General features: G+C 38.0%; 1 protein-coding gene across 7 annotated transcripts in view; it reads left to right on the top strand.

Moving 5' to 3' along the window:
• Positions 1–456: 456 nt before the first annotated feature.
• TFB1M (transcription factor B1, mitochondrial) overlaps positions 457–17,645 on the top strand; it is a 28,850-nt gene continuing 11,661 nt past the window's right edge. Inside the window, exons 1-6 of one of the 7 annotated variants that reach the window (XM_052784671.1) lie at positions 457–545; positions 1,797–1,954; positions 3,465–3,616; positions 7,228–7,336; positions 9,155–9,306; positions 14,554–14,673. In XM_052784671.1, the coding sequence (XP_052640631.1) occupies positions 1,822–1,954; positions 3,465–3,616; positions 7,228–7,336; positions 9,155–9,306; positions 14,554–14,673 (666 nt within the window). In that variant the 5' untranslated portion in view covers positions 457–545; positions 1,797–1,821. Of the gene's footprint in view, positions 566–818; positions 1,130–1,150; positions 1,407–1,796; positions 1,955–3,464; positions 3,617–7,227; positions 7,337–9,154; positions 9,307–14,553; positions 14,674–17,645 lie in introns of those variants that run through there. The other 6 variants (XM_052784670.1, XM_052784669.1, XM_052784672.1 and 3 more) reach the window with 6 other exon arrangements.

Consider the following 17,645-nt stretch of genomic DNA (forward strand, 5'->3'; position numbering starts at 1 on the left):
GAGCCTGCAGGTTTTAACAGTTCTACCTATCTGAAAGGGCGTCAGACAAATCACGTTACCAAAGAAATGGACAGACTACACTTTAACCCACAATGACGACCGCCAAAGGTTTTTTTTATTGCCTGGAACCACCTTTGCCGTGGTGACGCACACCCACAGTCTGCCATTTCAGGCCCACCACTGCGGCCCATCCCTGCCGGCAGGGCCTACAGCTCCACCGGGGCCTGGCTCCGGGACCTCCCGCCTCTACGCAGCGGGAACCCTCCCCGGCAGCCACGGGAGCGGCAGGAAAGTGAAAACTTTCTGAAAGTTTTACACTGGGTGCGCAGAAAGCCCTCCGAGGCCACGGCACCGCAGGGAGGAACAACCGCCGCCCCACATTCACTGCGCATGCGCCCGCGCAGCGGCCGCAGGCCGTCTCCCTGCCCGAGGCGCATGCGTGGCCCTCCCTCCCCCGGGACAGCGAGCCAATTAAAGCGCTGAACAGGCACAGGCGCCTGTAGGGAGACGCGCGGGGGGCAGAAGAGAGGCACTTCCTCTTCCGGGTGAGCTCCCACTCTGCGCCGTAAGGGACGGCGGCGCTGCCGGCGTGCGCCTCCGAGCTTTCCTTTCCGCAACAGCGGAGGGAGTAAACGCGCGTGCGGCCGCGTGGCGCCTCCGCCCCGGCCCGGCCCGGCCCGGCCGGTGGCTCCTCCCCTCCACCTGGCGCACCCCCGCTTCCCCAGCCAGGCGGACGGCTTTTGCGCCTGCGCAGCCCGCCGCCCCGCCGGGCGCCGGTCCTCGGGCGGCCAGTGGGTGGGGCGGGGCCTCCCCGAGCCCCAGCTTGGGCTGCGGGCGGGGCGGGGGCGCCGCTGGCGTCGGGGGCCGTGAGGGGCGCGGGCGTCGGGCCGGCTGCTGGGGCTCGGCGCCGGCCCCGCTGCCGCCCCGGGTCCTGGGGCTGAGAGGAGCGGCTGGCGCTCCGTTGGGTGCGAGCGCCGGTGGCGCCGCTGCTCCCCAGGGCAGGGGGCCGTGCGCTGCCGCCGACCCGCCAGGCTCTGTCAGGCGGCGCCTGCGTCCACCTGCCCGCCGGTCGCGCCGCTCCGCGGCTTCGCCCCCGTCGGCCCCTGCCGTGAGGCCGCTGAGGCCTCAGGTGCGGGAGGCGGCCTCCCCGCAGGGCCGTACCGCAGAGCGGAAAGCGGCAGCGCCGGGTGGCAGGCCCCGCTGCCGAGCAGCGCTCGGTGCTGGAGCTTCCTGGCCCCGAGCTCTGCGGTGGTGGGGCTGGGGCTGGCGGGTGCGAGCAGAGAGAGGCGAAACCTTTTGTCCCGCCGTGCTGAAAGTGAAAAGAATTCTTTTTTTAAATCGGCTGATGCCGTTGTCTACACTTGGGGTTCCCGTCTTTGCCTCTGCTTAGAAAGGGAGGTAATTCAGTAATAAAAAAACCCCAGAACTTTTAATTCTTCTTCAGGGGCACTTTAATTGAACATACTCTTGTCTTTATGTGATGCCATGAATTCAAGCAAGTTATCCTTAATGATTCTTTTCTGCACTAACGAAAGTTTGACATTGAACCACTGTGAGAGGGTTTTGTTTCACATGATGTTTTGGCAAAGCTACAAAATGAGACTTGCCCAAATCCCACAAATACATGCTGAGCATAAGCACTGCATACAATAGTCACAATACTGATGTTTAAAATTTAGCGCTTGTATAATGATTTGTAAACCATGTCTTGGTTTGTAAATTTAATAGCGTTTTTAATATTAAGTATATTAGAATTTATTGCATTTACTAGAATCAGCTTTTCAATGTCTCTCTAGGAGGAAGGAACAAGAGTTCTGTTTTATGGCTGCTCCAGGAAAGGTGGCAGCTTTCCGTCTGCCTCCCCTGCCAACTGTTGGAGACATCATTAAACTCTTCCGCCTTAAAGCACAGAAACAACTTTCCCAGAACTTTCTACTGGATTTGCGATTGACAGGTTAAATATTTTATTCTAATATTTTTAGCTACTATAAAACATGTGTCCTGGTTTTCTTCAGAATCCAGGTTCTAGCTAAGGAGATGGTTTGCACTATGACATCTGTCAAACTAATGGCAGCTCAATGGTAAACCTGTAAAGACTTCTTTTAAAAGTAGTTTTATCTTAGACATTAATTTTACTTGTAAATTCCTAGAAAACGTGTGTGCTTATAAATTACAGAGTAATTTTTAGGTAGAAACTGTATTCCTGTATGAAATATGGGTTACTGATTGAAATGCAAAAATCCAAGCCTTAGTAGTACTTTTACCATTCAGGTACTGTTATAGTTTATAAGTTTGATTCAAAAACGAGTATTTTTTTTCTGATTATTACATATTGTAGAAAGTACTGTAACTCATTGTGCAGTTTAATTCACTATATACTGTGGTTAGGAAGGTCATTTGTCTCAGTTTATCAGAAATGTTGTAGCTTTTTTGAACCAGTTACATTGTTCTGAACAATTTGGTTTTCTCCAGCTTCATGTCAGCAATGGGTGACAAAGCTGGCACTGTTCAATCAGTGGTGGGTTTCTTTACTGTCCTAATAGTTTTGCAGTAATAAATGCAGTGCAGCTTCAAGTAGCTGATGATTCGATTACATTTGAAGATTCAGGTTGATAAAGATTTAGGATATGAACGTGAAACTTGGTTCCACTTCCTGAACAACTGGACTCTTACCCTGGAATAAAAATGTCTGCATGCATTTAGTAAAACCTTATAAGTAGACAAGCGTTCAGATATTTCTTATTTTCATTGCATACTTAAGTTATAGAATGAGCAGCATAATTTCTCTTAGCATCTTCTCTCCATGTTTCCTAAGGATTCCTTTGTTTCATTAGCTACATTTATAATCCTTACTTTAATCCTTAATCTGTTTTCTTGCCTGGCTGTAATACCTTCCAATGCTGCATCCTTCCACTTACGTACAGGTATTTTTTCCTCACCTTTCAACTGCCCCACTTTCTATAACTACCAGTTGCCTGTATTCCAACTCTTACTTTACTCCAGCTCCTTCCTCATAAAATTACTCTGTACGTACTGTAATCTTGGTAGAGCTTCACTCTTTCTTCTTTACTACTTAAATTTCCTTGAAACAGAGGTACTGTAGTGAAATACTTTTATAAGGATAAGTAGTGAGACTTCAGGATGTTGAACACAAGTGCTTACTTGCAGGAGAATGGTACTGCTAGTTTACAGATGAGAGGTAATATTCTCTTTTTATTTGATTCTGTAATGAGCAACAATGTATATTAAAAACATTAAACTGAAAATAGTCTTTTTTAAATAGTTGAGCATATCTTGTAGTGTGAAACAGATCTGAGTTCTGTACAGTCTAGCAGGCTTAACTGGGATGTGTCACTGTTTGTGTCTGTTCTGAGATAAGCACACTTGTGCTTTAACAATAAACAATGAGTTTATCTTGGTGAGCTGGATCTTCTGGAGAATAACAAAGGCTTTGTGTTTTGCAGACAAGATAGTGAGACAAGCTGGCGAGCTGAAAAATGCCCATGTTTGTGAAGTGGGCCCTGGGCCAGGAGGAATTACCAGATCCATTCTCAGTGCTGGTGTTGAACAACTCCTTTTAATTGAAAAAGATGCTCGATTTATTCCAGGATTGCAGGTACCAACTGGAGAATAATTTGTATAAATGTATCCACAACATTGAATAAGAACGTAGAAAGGTTCCAAGTGTCTTGTTGAGATCTCAGCATTGAAAATAGATTTGCTTCTTTGGCTTAAATCAGAGCTATCGTTTGCTTGAAGATGAAAATACACAGCATAGCAATTAATTGCTCCTCCTTTCTCATAGGCCCTTCAGGACCTGATTCTGCAACTGAATTAATGCTGAGGTCTGTCTGTTTGTTTCAGGTTGAGACGTTTAGGGTGTATTTCACCATGCAGGTGAAATAGTAGTCTGAAGGCTGAATGTAATGTCCTTTGGTCTTATTTTTCATTTTAATCCTAATAATTATGCTTTAAAGTTTATAAAATTGTGAAAGCGTATCTCCAGTTAATACAATTCAATGTGGATTAACATCCAGATACGGAAGAATAAAGCAAGCATTTATTTTACATTTAAAAAAAAAAAAACACTCTTAAACTTTTTGTTCCTTTGTTTTAAAGTCAGTATGAGTTCACAAGTCATTGTGGCATTTTTCAAATGCTGTCTACTTGTGTTGCTATTAAGTTTCCATGTTTATGGAATTTGGCTGTGTAAATCTATCAAGAAAAAGAGAGTCCAAAATCTCTTCAGATTTGACTGTCTCCTTGTGCCTCTACAATCTCAGATTATAGCAATTCAAAGGGCTTTCCTTATATTGCTCTGTGTCTTCTGTAGTAAATCAGCAGTGAAGATAAATAGGTAGTTCACTTGAGAAGTGCTACCATCTCTTTGTAGGACAAAACCAATGTAAAATATGAACGAAACTGCTCATATCCTTAAACCTGAATATGCATGTAACTATGTCTTTGTAGGGTTAGCCATTGATAATTTACAGTATGCCATCTTTACCTTACGAAGTATGAAACCTTCGTGTTTTCACTTTTCTTGAGTGGGGGCAAATCTGCAATTTTCTTTTATGTTTTAAGAACTGGTTTGGGATTGGAGAGAATTTGAGATTAAATGATACTTGCTTTAGCTAACAGAGTTTTTTAAGTACTTAGACAATTTTTCTGATCTTTCAAAATGCAGCCACTACAACAGATTTCTCTGAATAAAAGTATACTTTTCAGGGTCTATAATGAGCTTTTGGTATGTAATTATCTTTACTATTCAAGTGAATTAATGTTAGTCATTATTTTTAATTAGCAACCTTCTCACAGTAGAAATAAATATGTCTGAATGAGGTTATTGAATATAAAGATGCTATAACTCGGTAATAGTGGATGTGAATGAACAAGAAATATGTTGCATCCATTAGTGTTAAATTTGGTATTGTTTTTTTCCTTCCAAATAAGGTGATACATAACAGAATGAATCTTTCTTTTGTGATAATGTGGGTTGTAATACCTATTTTTTTCTGGTTTCCCATTAAAAGCTCTATCAAAACCAAGTGCTTATAAAAGGGTTGAGATTTGAATAACAGAAAATGTCAGAGATTAAAATACCAATTGGGGACTATTACTTTAAAATATCTGTTCAGATACTTATAAAATCACTGATGAAAAGCATACAGTGTTTTTCATTAACTTTTTCAGGCTGTGGTCTTTATCACAAAACTGAAGTTGGGAACCTCTTTACTGCAAAACTGAAATACAGTGAAGAACATGTGTAAACATTTACTCTGTACACATAAACTGAGAGTCTGTCAGTTCTGTCTCACTCTTAAAGAATCACAACCACCATATGCCCTAATAGTTGCTAGGCTGGAAAGATTTATGAGGAGAGAAAGGGTGCTCTCAGCCAGAGAGTGGATTGAGTATAGAATTCTTCCAGGAACACAATTTCATTTTTTAAACTATGCCCTTTATGTTTTCTTTGTGCCCTTTTGGTTGTGTGTGAAGAACGAGAGGATCTGTATGGTGGAGAATCATTTGGCTCGTGTGCTTGGTGCACAAGAACTCCTGGAACTGTGTTAGCTGCACATGTTGACCTTAAAATGGAGGAAGTTTCAGTGGGTTTCTGAGTCTTTGTTTCAAATCAGAAATATACAACTGTGATTTTCTGCTCACAAATTAAATGCAGCCCTCATTTATGTGAAGTGTGATACTCAAAAACCCCCAAATTCCTCTTGACATGAAAACCGTTGTTAAAAAACAATATAACATATGTTAATCCATTGTTGTGTAGGCAGCTGTCTGCTTCCTCTGATGCTATTTTCTAACTTTATTGATCTTGTTATCTTTCATCCTGTTAGAGCATTTAATAACAGCTTCAAAGAAAGATTTGACAAATCATGGCAGATTAGTGAATTTGTATGCCCTATAATTGCTAGTGTAATGCTGAAAAATCTGTTAAGTGGTTTGGAGTTGAGGTTAGATTTATTTTTTCTATTTGGAAATAATTGCATTTAAAACATGTAGAAACACTTAGGTTTTAGCTAAGCTTTTTTTAGTACTCTACACAAAATTTAGCTTTTTTCATGGTAAAAAAACCTTTTACTCAAAAAAATTTTGTGAACAGCATGAGAAAGCAGCGCTTTCCTTTGACTTAGAGACCTGTGAAAGCTGTTTATGCCCCTGAGCATATAAACATGATTCAGATTGAAGATGGAACTAACAATGGTGAGCAGTTTATTTCAGCAGTTAAGCCACTGGCACTTAACTGTTTATGAATTAGGATTTCTGTGCAAAAGCAAAATTGTTCTTTAAGCCATTTTTCATTGTTCTAACTTAGGAACAATAAATATTGCCAGATGTCATCTTTGTAGAAGTTGACTTAGCTTTTGAATTGTGCTGTTTGTGCATAGTTTCATACTGTAAGAGAAAAGATTGGTACAACACTAAAAAACTTAAGTAACTTTGATTGTGTAAACCAACACCAGAAATGAAAGAATTGGTCGTCAAACCACAGCCGGTTCTGAGTTTACATTTCAGCCTTTATTAAATACTAGATGACCTGCAGAAGTGGGATAAAGAAGTTGACAACAGAATGGATTTTGTAATGTCTAAAAAGATACAAATTTTTGAGATTTTTCTCTACTGCTAGGTACTCATTCCCTCATTTTTGGGAACTCCTTGGTTTTTCATGGTGTGAGTTCAGACTACTACAGGGAGTATTAAGAGAATCTTTTCCCCCTTTTTTATGTAAAAGAAAAAAATGACTAAATATTTCTGCAGCCTTGTATCACATATGGCTAAAATTGGATAATAGACCCTACAGCTGCAAGGGAGATGATAAACAACAGGAGCCTTGTTTCCATAGGTAATGGATCTAAAAACTTTTCAAAACCTGCTGCTTGCATTATTACTTAAATCAGGTGGGGTCCTGTTAGTGTTAATTGTCCTTGTTGAAGAGACTCTTAGCAGTCTTTTCAAGTTTAAATTCCCTATTAAGAATTCTACAGCTGTGAATAATAAGCATTTACAGAATCACACATTAAACTTTTTTTGGTAGTGTTTGCTTTTTGAAAGTAAATACTTAGTAATAGTGTGCTCAGTTTTAACTGGTATTGTGCTTTTTTATGTATTGAAGATAAATATGTAGCAATGGTTTCATTCCTGCTGTGGCTGAAACTGGCAATCAGTTTGGTTAATACTCACTGTGAATTCTGCTTGCTTGCTTATAAACAGATGTTATCTGAAGCAGCTCCAGGAAAAGTGCGTATTGTTCATGGCGATATCCTGACATATAAGATGGAGAAGGTTTTTCCAAAGCACTTAAAAAAGAACTGGGAAGATGGTTAGTATTTGGATTTGGTTTATTTCATTTTTAAGGCTTCTGAGTCAGTCTTAAGTGTGCTGATACAGTTGGAGTTCACTCAGTGCAGGTGTTACTCAATTCTGGTACTTTTTGAAGGTAAGAAGAGAGAGATGAGCTAACTTCCTTCCTTTCTAGAAGGAAACAGAGAATCATCTTCTTCTAAGACAAATCAGCGGAATTTGTGTGACATTCACCTTAGTCAACAGTGAGGAGCTTTGCAGTTATTAACCTTAAGAGTGTCTTGACTGTACAGTAATGACTCTTGGAAAGTATAAAAGCAAATCAAATGGTATACTTTCTTCCCAGCTTCTTCCTCTTTTTGAAGAAGCCAGAAGCCACCACTGCTATTATTCCACTAAAGAAATTTCTGTAACTTGCTTTGAAACTTTTAGGAAATTTGTCCTCAAAAATTTAGTTTTCTCATTGCTTTGGTTTCAGCTGGATATCTTTGGCAAAAGTAGAATCTAATCAGAGATTTGGTGGTTTGTTGTTTTGGGGGTTTTTTTTGTTTTTTTTTTTTTTTCAAATCTGAGGTTCTCACAGGACTCAATTTCATCTCCCTGTTAAAACATGTAATATTATTAGATAAATCAGAGATGACCTCCCAGTCCCCTTTTCCACTTTGCTTAATTTAAGGTAGAGTCACTGTCTGCAGTGCCTGAAGAACAGTTAAACTGCTTTCTGACTTAGGACATAAAAGACCATGCCACATTATGTTCACCTTGAAAAATTCTATGCTGTATTTGCCTCATTGCAAAATGTAAGTGCTTCATGAAACAGAACTATGAGCAAATGCATGTGTAAACGTGTAGTGCAGCTTTTAAAAATTTACCTTTCTTGAACATACATATAAGTCATTGTTGTCTTTGGAGCTAACTAATTAAAGGTAAGATACAGTTTTTCTGTATTATTGTGATATGAAAATCTGAAAAGCTGGTGGGTATCAGAAAGATACTTAGCCATCTCTGAGGTATGTGTAATATCACAAATATGCTAGAAATACCACAGCCTAAAAAGTGCATAAGTAAAGTGTGCCAGAAAACCAGCTTGAATTTGATATTATCATTTCTTATTCATGTTACTAAATGCTGTAATATCTAAGAAACAACACACTTGCTTTTGTTTTGTCTGCTTCTATTGCACTCCTGCTTAGACATAAGGATCCCTGGTAATGAAATGCCTGCTTTGTGTTGTAGAACACATACATACTGATATGATCTATAGCTGAATAATACATATTGCTTCTTATGGGTAAGTCTTGTACTTGCTCTAAGACCTTTTGATTTCAGAGGACTCAACACAGAAGGAGAGCTCTCTACAGTTTGAGCTAGGTGATTGTTTTGGGGATTATGAAAACTCAGTAAAATGCCCTGGGAGGAATGTGTTGGACAGAAGGTTGAGTGTGGCTAGTTACTGTGTACCTAATAGTCATTGTTTAAAATCATGGAAACACTGTTGTAGTTTTGTTGTTACAGTTTTGCTATTCTGGAGGAGCTCAGCTGAAATCTGGGGATCAGCTGAAAATCAGCTGAAAGCTACTGATTTTATTCAAATGTAAATGAGAACCAAACCTAACCACTCTTTTGCAACTAATTACTGAGAATAGTAACACAGTTTTGTCAGTGTAAGACAAGTATAAATGGAAAGGCATAATTTTGGCGTGGCATGATAAAAATTGTTTTCATATTTTAAATCTAGGTTGATATGCACATCTCTTTCTCACTTATGTGTTCTTTCATGGCAAAATCTTACCCAAACCTTTTTAACAGTTGTTTTTCTTCCATCAAATGTTAACAGAGCCACCAAATATACATATCATTGGGAATCTGCCTTTCAGTGTTTCCACTCCTCTAATCATCAAATGGCTTGAAAATGTTTCCAAAAAGGATGGACCTTTTATTTATGGCAGGACACAGATGACGTTGACTTTTCAGAAGGAAGTTGCAGAGGTAAGATGTTAGTGTTTTCCCAAAATTTTGCAGGTGCTCAATTGAACAAAAACTTGTTTACGTGCAACCTTTTGTTTAAAAGTACAAAACCAATCTTAGTTGGCTTTAAAAAGGGAGGAAAGAGTTGGTTCAATTTTTAGTTTTTGTGACTATAAATTATGAATTTTAATGTTGAGTTAATCATTTGCTTTGACCCTTTCACAGCACATAAATATTATTGTTTTAAAATTTCTTATGAAGGGATATATTTCCTTACGGTACTTAATCTGTTGTCTTCTGAATTCAGATATTTTTGACATGAATAGATTCCACAGCACTCTTCTGTTTTTAAATATCTTCTCTCACAGTCATTCATACACCATTTCATCAGTTGGTTTTTCCTTGCCTTTCAATCATCTCAAGAAATATAGTTATTTCCTTGCCCTCTTAATTAAAAATAATTTTTGAAAAAGAAGACACCTTCCTTGAAATAAGGAAAAATGGAAGGTTAACATTATTTCCAGTTGTGATTAAACACAAAACATGGAGTGTTTCTCAAGACCATGGAAACTGACTGGCTTTTTTGCATGAGACTTGGTGTAAGAATAATTAATGGATTGCTGCCAGTCTTGTGTGTGTAAAAAGGCATCATTTGAGTTCTGTCACAGCAAGTCCAAGAGCAAATTGAGATTTTAAAGGCCAAACTGATCTGCTATGTAGTAGTGCTAGTTCTAGATCAGTTGATATTAGGTTGACTTACTCCACAATGCTTTCAGACTTAACGGTTTATTTCTGTTGCCATTGCATGAAACATAACATAGAGGTTGGAAGACTTTTTGGTTTGTATTTATGAAAGCAGTAGGGCTTCTTATCAGCATCTCAGTATGGCTCCTTACCAGCATCTCATTTCCTTTAAAAAAAAAAAAAAAAAGGAATTGCACATCAGTCTGAAAACTGAATTTCCATCTAATTACTCCAGTGTTCATAAATACCTGGTTTTCTGTGTGCAAAATAAATGTGCATGTTGTTTTAATTTTACTCTTTCAAAGTAAAAATTCTAATAGGAATATTTTGCTGTGGGTTTTTTGGTATGTAGATTAGCAGTAATTATATATGCAAGTAGCATGTCTGCTGTTGGTTTTGGGGGTCATAGAAAAGCATATTGTGCTGTCATTACTCTAGCCTTGCAATCAAGATTCAAGACAAGTACTGAAGTATTTCCAGTAGGTGGCTCTAGAGAACACCAGGGATGAACATTTGGTATGAAATAAGCTAGATTTCTTAATTCAGTTCTGAGCTCATGTGGTTTCAGGCATTAAAAGATCCAGATCTGTTTTCCAGAAGGACTTCATGTCATTTGACATTAGACCTTGTTGCAGAATATGGCTAATGGACTATGATGTAAAATGCAAAGTGATGACGGGTAAGATGCAAAGTTTTGTGACAGCAGTGAAAAAATTGGCCTAGCACTGAGTGAGAGCATAAATGCACTCTGTACTTTATATAGCTGTAACCAGCTGCATACGCCATTGGTGACATGCAGATTATAGTGCTTCTGCACCCAGCATAGCTCAATGAGATGCTAAATATCATGCACTCTTAAGTTCCTTGTACTTAGAATGCTGAGAAGTTAGAAAGACTAGAAATTTAATATATTGTTCAAGGTCATGCAATGAATCAGTGTTAATTGTTGTTGAGTTTACATTCTGGGATCTCTTGATTCTTGTTCTTACGTCTGTTTAAACACAGATCTTCCACTGAAGACAAAGTTGTTCATAGTTTCTGGTTTGCATTTCCATAATTGATTTGACATCATGAAAAACTCATTTGAGAGAGACTATTTTGTTTTATGATTAGGAGAAAGGATGACAATCAAAACCTGTGTCTTTTTTCTGGCCCTCTGGAGTTGCTTAAGTTAACCATTGTAATTTGGCATGTACAGGCATATTCAGTACCAGGAAATAGAGAACAGCGTAATGCAGATAATAAGTTGCCACTGATATTTTATGTATCTGTGGATTTATATTCTTAAAAGGAGAATATCTTATAATCTGGAGTTTGATGTCCTCACTTGATGTTTCTAAACTAAGAGCCTACATATCAAAGAAAGTATATATGCTATAAGCTCAGCAGAAGGGGTACGATGCTGTCATGGAATGGAGCTATGTGCTTTATAATCAATCAGTTAGGATAACTTGATGTTAACAGTAAGAAAATAATGCAACATACTGTGTTATCTGTGGTCAAGCTCGTTTTTGCTAGTGTAACAGGTGGAAAATACCTTTGCCTTTCTTGCTGGTGGTAGTTTACTGCTTTTCTATTTCCTTGTGGCACGGCTACATTGGCATGAGTTATGTCAGTATAGACCTATTACTACAGACCACTCTGTTCTGATATGATTTGATTAAATTGATTAAAACTGTTGATGAGAACTGGCAGTTATGTTATATAGTAAATTCTGAGGCCTATTAAGGAGGATAGGCCAGATATCCACAGCAGTAAAAATGGCACTTTTAAGTGTCAAGCAGATCACTTTGTGTCTCCGTAGTTTAAATTTGTAAAATTGTTACATACTTTGTGGATAAGAATTTTTACCTTGCCCCAAATGCCTCAGCACTTCACCTCAAATTTGTCATCTGGGCTGGGTACTTCCTGGCCCACTTCCATTAAAATGAGTCATATTTCAGTTTAAATAGAACATCTTTGTCAGTCTCTAATTTTGAGTAAAACTGGGCAGAGTAGTTTGCCTGAACAGCTCTGCCAATGTGATCTGCAGGCTGGGAGGTGGGGTGCTAAACTGTTAGATATCTGGAAGACAGGCGTGTTAGAAGAGCAGAATACTTAATCATTTGGTATCTAACACTGCTGTCTATTTAGAACACTAGGCAAAAGGTGCTAATAAAGTGGAAAATAATTCAGATTTTTGAGCAGCAAACAGAAGAAAAATTACCATTATGTTTTCATAACTGATATAGGATAAATATAAATATTTATGTTCTAAAAGAAAGTTGTTTTGCAGAAAGTGACTTGTGTACTAACATGTGTTTAATATTCCTTTATATGGTCAGCTTTGCCAGTCTAATTGTTTGCATAGGTTAATTCCTGTGACAGATTTGCAGATTCAGTGATAATGGGGTTTTAATACATGTTAATGAAAACCACAGTTGTATGGTATAGCTTACTGAAGAATAAAACAAATAGTTGTTCCTGAGGTAGTCATTGAGAGTGGTTAATAGTGAGGAGCATTAGAAGAGTTGTTAAGTACCACCTTGATTGTATTCCAGGTTAGGTTTCAGAATCTTTGTTTCGCTTCGTGCCTTGCTGAAATTGTTATAGCAGATGCAAAAATGTTACCTAGTTAGCTGAACTCCAGCGTGGTTTACTTAGTGCAGTTTCAGATGCTCTCTATATCTTTAAAGTAAGAACAAAGAAAATTTTGAGAACCGAGGGGAAAAAACCCTACAAAAATAGGTTAAGTGACAGAAATATGGGGACAAACTTTCCAGCAGGGCCTGCTGCAATAGTGCAAGGGGTAATGGTTTTAAACTAAAAGAGGGTAGATTTAGACTAGATGTGAGGAAAAAAATTTTTACAATGAGGGTGGTAAAATGCGGGAGCAGGTTGCCCAGAGAGGTGGTAGATGTCCCATCCCTGGAAACATTCAAGGTCAGGTTGGACGGGGCTCTGAGCAACCTGATCTAGTTGAAGGTGTCCCTGCTCATTGCATGGGGGAGTAGACTAGATGACATTTAAACATCCCTTCCAACCCAAACTATTCTATGATTCTATTCTGTGAGTATATTCTCAGCATTTTTGTGTTCCTTGAGCAGTGCCGTACACAGGTATGTTCCTGCTGATGTGGTTGAAGTGGTTTAAGATGTTACTGTCCAGAGGTGGATGTTGTTAAGTTGTCCTTTCTGGAGCTGAGAAGCAGGAACTAATTGCCTGAGACTTGTTAGATTGTTTTTGTGGGAAGTACAGACTGGCTTGTTTGAATTGGCATTGGAAGGACTACAAGCATTGTCATTAGGTCTGTTTCATTTCCACTGCAGAGGTTAAGGAAGTACATATCTGATTGCATTGTTAGACTTTGCAACCTGTTTTTTTTCAGAGAATAATAACAATGGTGGATAGATAATTTTTTTAATAGGTTTCCTCTGAAACAATAATGAAGGCAGTTGTAATGCTGATATAGGCAAAAAGAATCACTGAGCTTTTTTTCTGAAATGTCGTTGAAAAGTATTTTATTTGCTCTATGCTGAGACTTAAACTGCCTTTCAGGAGAGTTGTTTAAAAAAAAAAAACTTTAGCAATAGGTTTAGTTTTATTTTTCACGGTTTGTTTTATTAAGCATGGCAGCATTTCATGAGTAGGCTTTTCATCTGAAGGTATGTGATGTACAGATATTAGCAGATATGCAGTTGGTTTTCATCTTTTATTTTTTATAAGGTAGTGGTAACTAAAACCAGGAATCTTCAAAATTCTACTTCTGCATAGTTAGTGTAATGCCTTTCACCATTTGACACTTGTTTTACTGGGTGCTTTTTTATGTTTAAATCTTGTTTGTGCTAGCAAAACACAGAGAACGTGTTTCTTGCCAGGTCATGAAAGTGTAGAAAAGCTCTGCCCAGGCTACTTTTTTGATTATCTTTGTAAGAAATTTCTTGGGAAAACCAGAGAATTACCAAATTGAGCTTTATGTATTAGATGCTCTTACTGTTAGGTATTCTAAATTTATGTAAAGTAGATCCAGCTTCCTTGCATATATTGTAAGCGAAGACCAGTTAATAACAAAGAAATTTTGGTTTTATCTGATTTTGAGTTTTTGGAGCTTTGTTTCATCTTGAAGGAGGAAAAATAGTAATATTTGATACAGAAACAGCGGAAGGAAAGGATGTGAGAATACTGTCAGCTGGTGTTATGTTTGTTTTGAATCCTGCAGTCAAAATAGTTTTAGTTTTCTTTTGTGCCCATACAAAATTCTTTTGACATTCATTAAGTTCTGCAGAAGTTCAAGGAGCTCCTTTTCATGTGCATTTGATTGCAGGACTGAAGTTGTAAATTAGCATGGCATCTTAGTGAAATGGTGCTACATTGGAGAAAAAAATTCTAGATGAACTAGGCATAAACTTTGATATGAGTTCTTAACAATTTTTTTTTTTTTTTTTAATTTCTTTGCCTTTGATTTTACTGAAAATCAAACTTTAATATAACTGACCACTTGGTCAATTCAGTTTCACTGATTTACATGTTTTGATTCTTCAATAGAGGCTTACAGCTAATCCAGGAGGTAAGCAACGTAGCAGACTGTCCATCATGTCTCAGCATCTCTGCACTGTTGAAAACTGTTTCGTAATTCCAGGTCAAGCCTTTGTACCAAAGCCAGAGGTAAGTTTTGATGTATTTCTTTGGGTTTTTTGTTAATCTGTCAGTCAAGCAATATATCTGATTTTGAGTAAGTAACACAGTTGGGTGCTCTAGTTCAATATCTCCATACTATGAAGTGGAGTGATGTGATATTCCTGTAAATGAAGCATACTTGCTTCAAAGAGGTGCTTTTATTTTTGGTTCCTCAGAACTTGGCTTTGACCTTCAAGCCTATCTGCAAGATCAGAGTACTACTTTGGGTGTTTCTGGAGAAGGAGATTAGGGTTTAATGACCGGATAGTCCACTAGGATTGTAGCATCTTTGGAAAGCCTGCTGTTTTACAGTTTGCATTTATAAACAGTTTGGGAATTGTGCCTAAAAAATTTGATAGGTCTTTTGAAAGACCCTGATAAATAAAAGCCTTTCATTTGTCATCTTTGTCAAAGATATCTAATTTTACTGTGTCTATAATCTTTACGTTTCACCCTACTCAGCTTTAGCATATTTAACTCCCTCCTATTCGCTATAGCACTTTGTCACCTACATCCCACTGCCTGTTTAAAAAAGTAACAATCTTTTCTCCCTCCTGTCTGCTCTTGAGTGAGTAGAGGAGAACAGTCTCTTTGCTGTCCTCTTATCTACTGCCACTGGTTTTTATTAATAGCCATTATGATTACAGAAATCAAGAATTAGTAAATTAAACTGCATTTTGGACAAGATACTTGTTGTTGTTGTTAAAATGTGTGCCTGACACTAAGTGGGGTCTGTTTCCTCTGAATGCACATGGAAGTCTAGTGTTCTGGTTCAGAAATGGACTTCCAGCATCTGAAAGATCCTTTTAAACTGGTTGGTTCAATTCATCAATACGTCTCCCTTCCCCCTTATCGCAGTCTCTGTCTGGGTCTTTTTACTCTTCAGGCTTCTCTCTTAAGAATCCTTGGAAGGTCATTGTCTCTCTTTTATCACAATGAATTTTAAGGCGTCTATCTGGGCATATTCTGATGATGATTTAAAATTCTGTTACTATTTTTTGAACAAGTAATTGTTCAAACATGTTAAATTATTAGTTGTGACAGCAGTCTGTTGTGAAAAAAAAAAAATAACCATGCTTATTAAGACATGTTATTTTTTGCTTTGCATTTTTGGGTTGGGGTTCTTCGGTGGTTTTTTTCCCTGTCTCCTAGCTGAATGAAAAATAATTTCAGGATGTCATTTTACTGTCAAATATGTGAAATAGTGTTCAGTAAGGCTAAAATTCCAATTTTGTGGTGGTGGTTTCTCAATGGTGGATACAATTTGAGGGCATAGTAGAGCTAGTGTAGTCAAAAGTCTTGTGCAGATTGTGTCATAGAATTGGGAAGCTATAACTGATATTCCCATTTTCCTGTACTGAAAAGGCCGTAGTTGACTGAGAGAGAGGTAACTCAGAGTTGTGACAAATGTCTTAGTATAAGCAAATCCTACAGTCTGTTGGTGTTCTCTTGAATAAAAAAGACAGTCCCACTAAAGGCAAGCATATTTTTATTTAATATATTTCTTTGAGTTAAAACAAGTATTGCTTATATAGCAAAAGCAGAAAGTACAAATTTTTCAGACAGACCTGTTCTCACTATATTTTGTTTCCTTCAAACTCCTGTTGTAGATTGATCTTCTGTTTTGTCCTTGTTCTTTTAGCCATAGACTGACATGGTTTTAGATATTACTGTTTCCGACAGAATCTTTTGTTTTCTTGGAAAGTTCTTGTAGCATACTGTGAATGAAGTGGCTAAGTGCTTCATTTTGGCTTCATAGGCATACAAGGAAATTCAGGTACTTCTGTATAAAGTTTTAGGAAGAAAAATTTGCTCCTTATGTAACCGATGAATACCTCATTTTGCTCATAATATGCAGTTATTACCTTTTTCTTATGCCCTCCTGTGAAAATGCCTTTGGTTCTTACTTTACAAATGTTAGTTTTAATTCACATACATAGCAATGATCACAGCTTAGTGTCATGTCAAACCACTTACTAAAGGTGGAGATGCATGTTTTTGGGAATGAGTTGTTTACTTCATTTGCCCAATGAATGAATATTATTTCAACAATACTAGGAATGTTGAGATATAAAAGACTATTGGTTTATGGAATGGAATGGTGCTGCACAGCATTGTGTCTAAGCAAAGAAAACTTGGCTTTTTGGTCATAGTTCAGTCTTTCCAATACCAAATAACTGCTGATACTAGCATTAGGAATTGTACAAAATAAGCTTCTTAATGAATACATAGGAAACTCAAAATGGCTACGTAACAGTGGTAATACAAGCAAGATGTAATTCCGTTCTATGTATATTCGAATAAAGACTCTTTACATATTAGATGCATAAAACATTCCATTTTCTCAAATGCTGTAACGGAAGATCTTACTTTTTCCGACAAACTGTAGGTATAATGTTAAGGCCCCTTCATACTGTTTTAGTAAATTTCAGGTTAATAATATGGGAAATGAAAGTTGTATATAAATATGCAAAATAAATAGCAGTTGGTTTTGTTGAAAGACTCATCCAGGATTATTGTATTCTTAAATTTAAAGGCCTGTATCATACTCCTTCTCATTCCCTTACCCATGCTAGCAAATTACCATCAATTTGATTCTCATTTAGGGAAGTGTTTAGATGGAACATACTCTGCCAATGACCAATACAAAACAAAATCTGCGTGGTGAAAGAAAAGGTTAAAGGATCTAAGATTATTAATCAAAATAAGGGAGTTAAGAAAATAAATTTAGACAAAGAAGCTGTCTCTTCATCACCATTGTATGTTACATTTTACAGTAATAGAATACATGGGAGCGGGCCTGAAACAGACCCGACAGGAATAATTACAAGGATTTACAAAGTTCTTTTAGAAAGCCAGAAATGTAGAAGACAATAAATGGTAGCTGTGTGATTTGAGCTGTTAAAAGCTACTTTGAAGAAGTGTAAGCCAGAAGGCTTCCAGATTTTTCTGGAACACAG

Source organism: Harpia harpyja, chromosome 4 (genome assembly GCF_026419915.1).
Source record: "Harpia harpyja isolate bHarHar1 chromosome 4, bHarHar1 primary haplotype, whole genome shotgun sequence".
NCBI lineage: Eukaryota > Metazoa > Chordata > Aves > Accipitriformes > Accipitridae > Harpia > Harpia harpyja.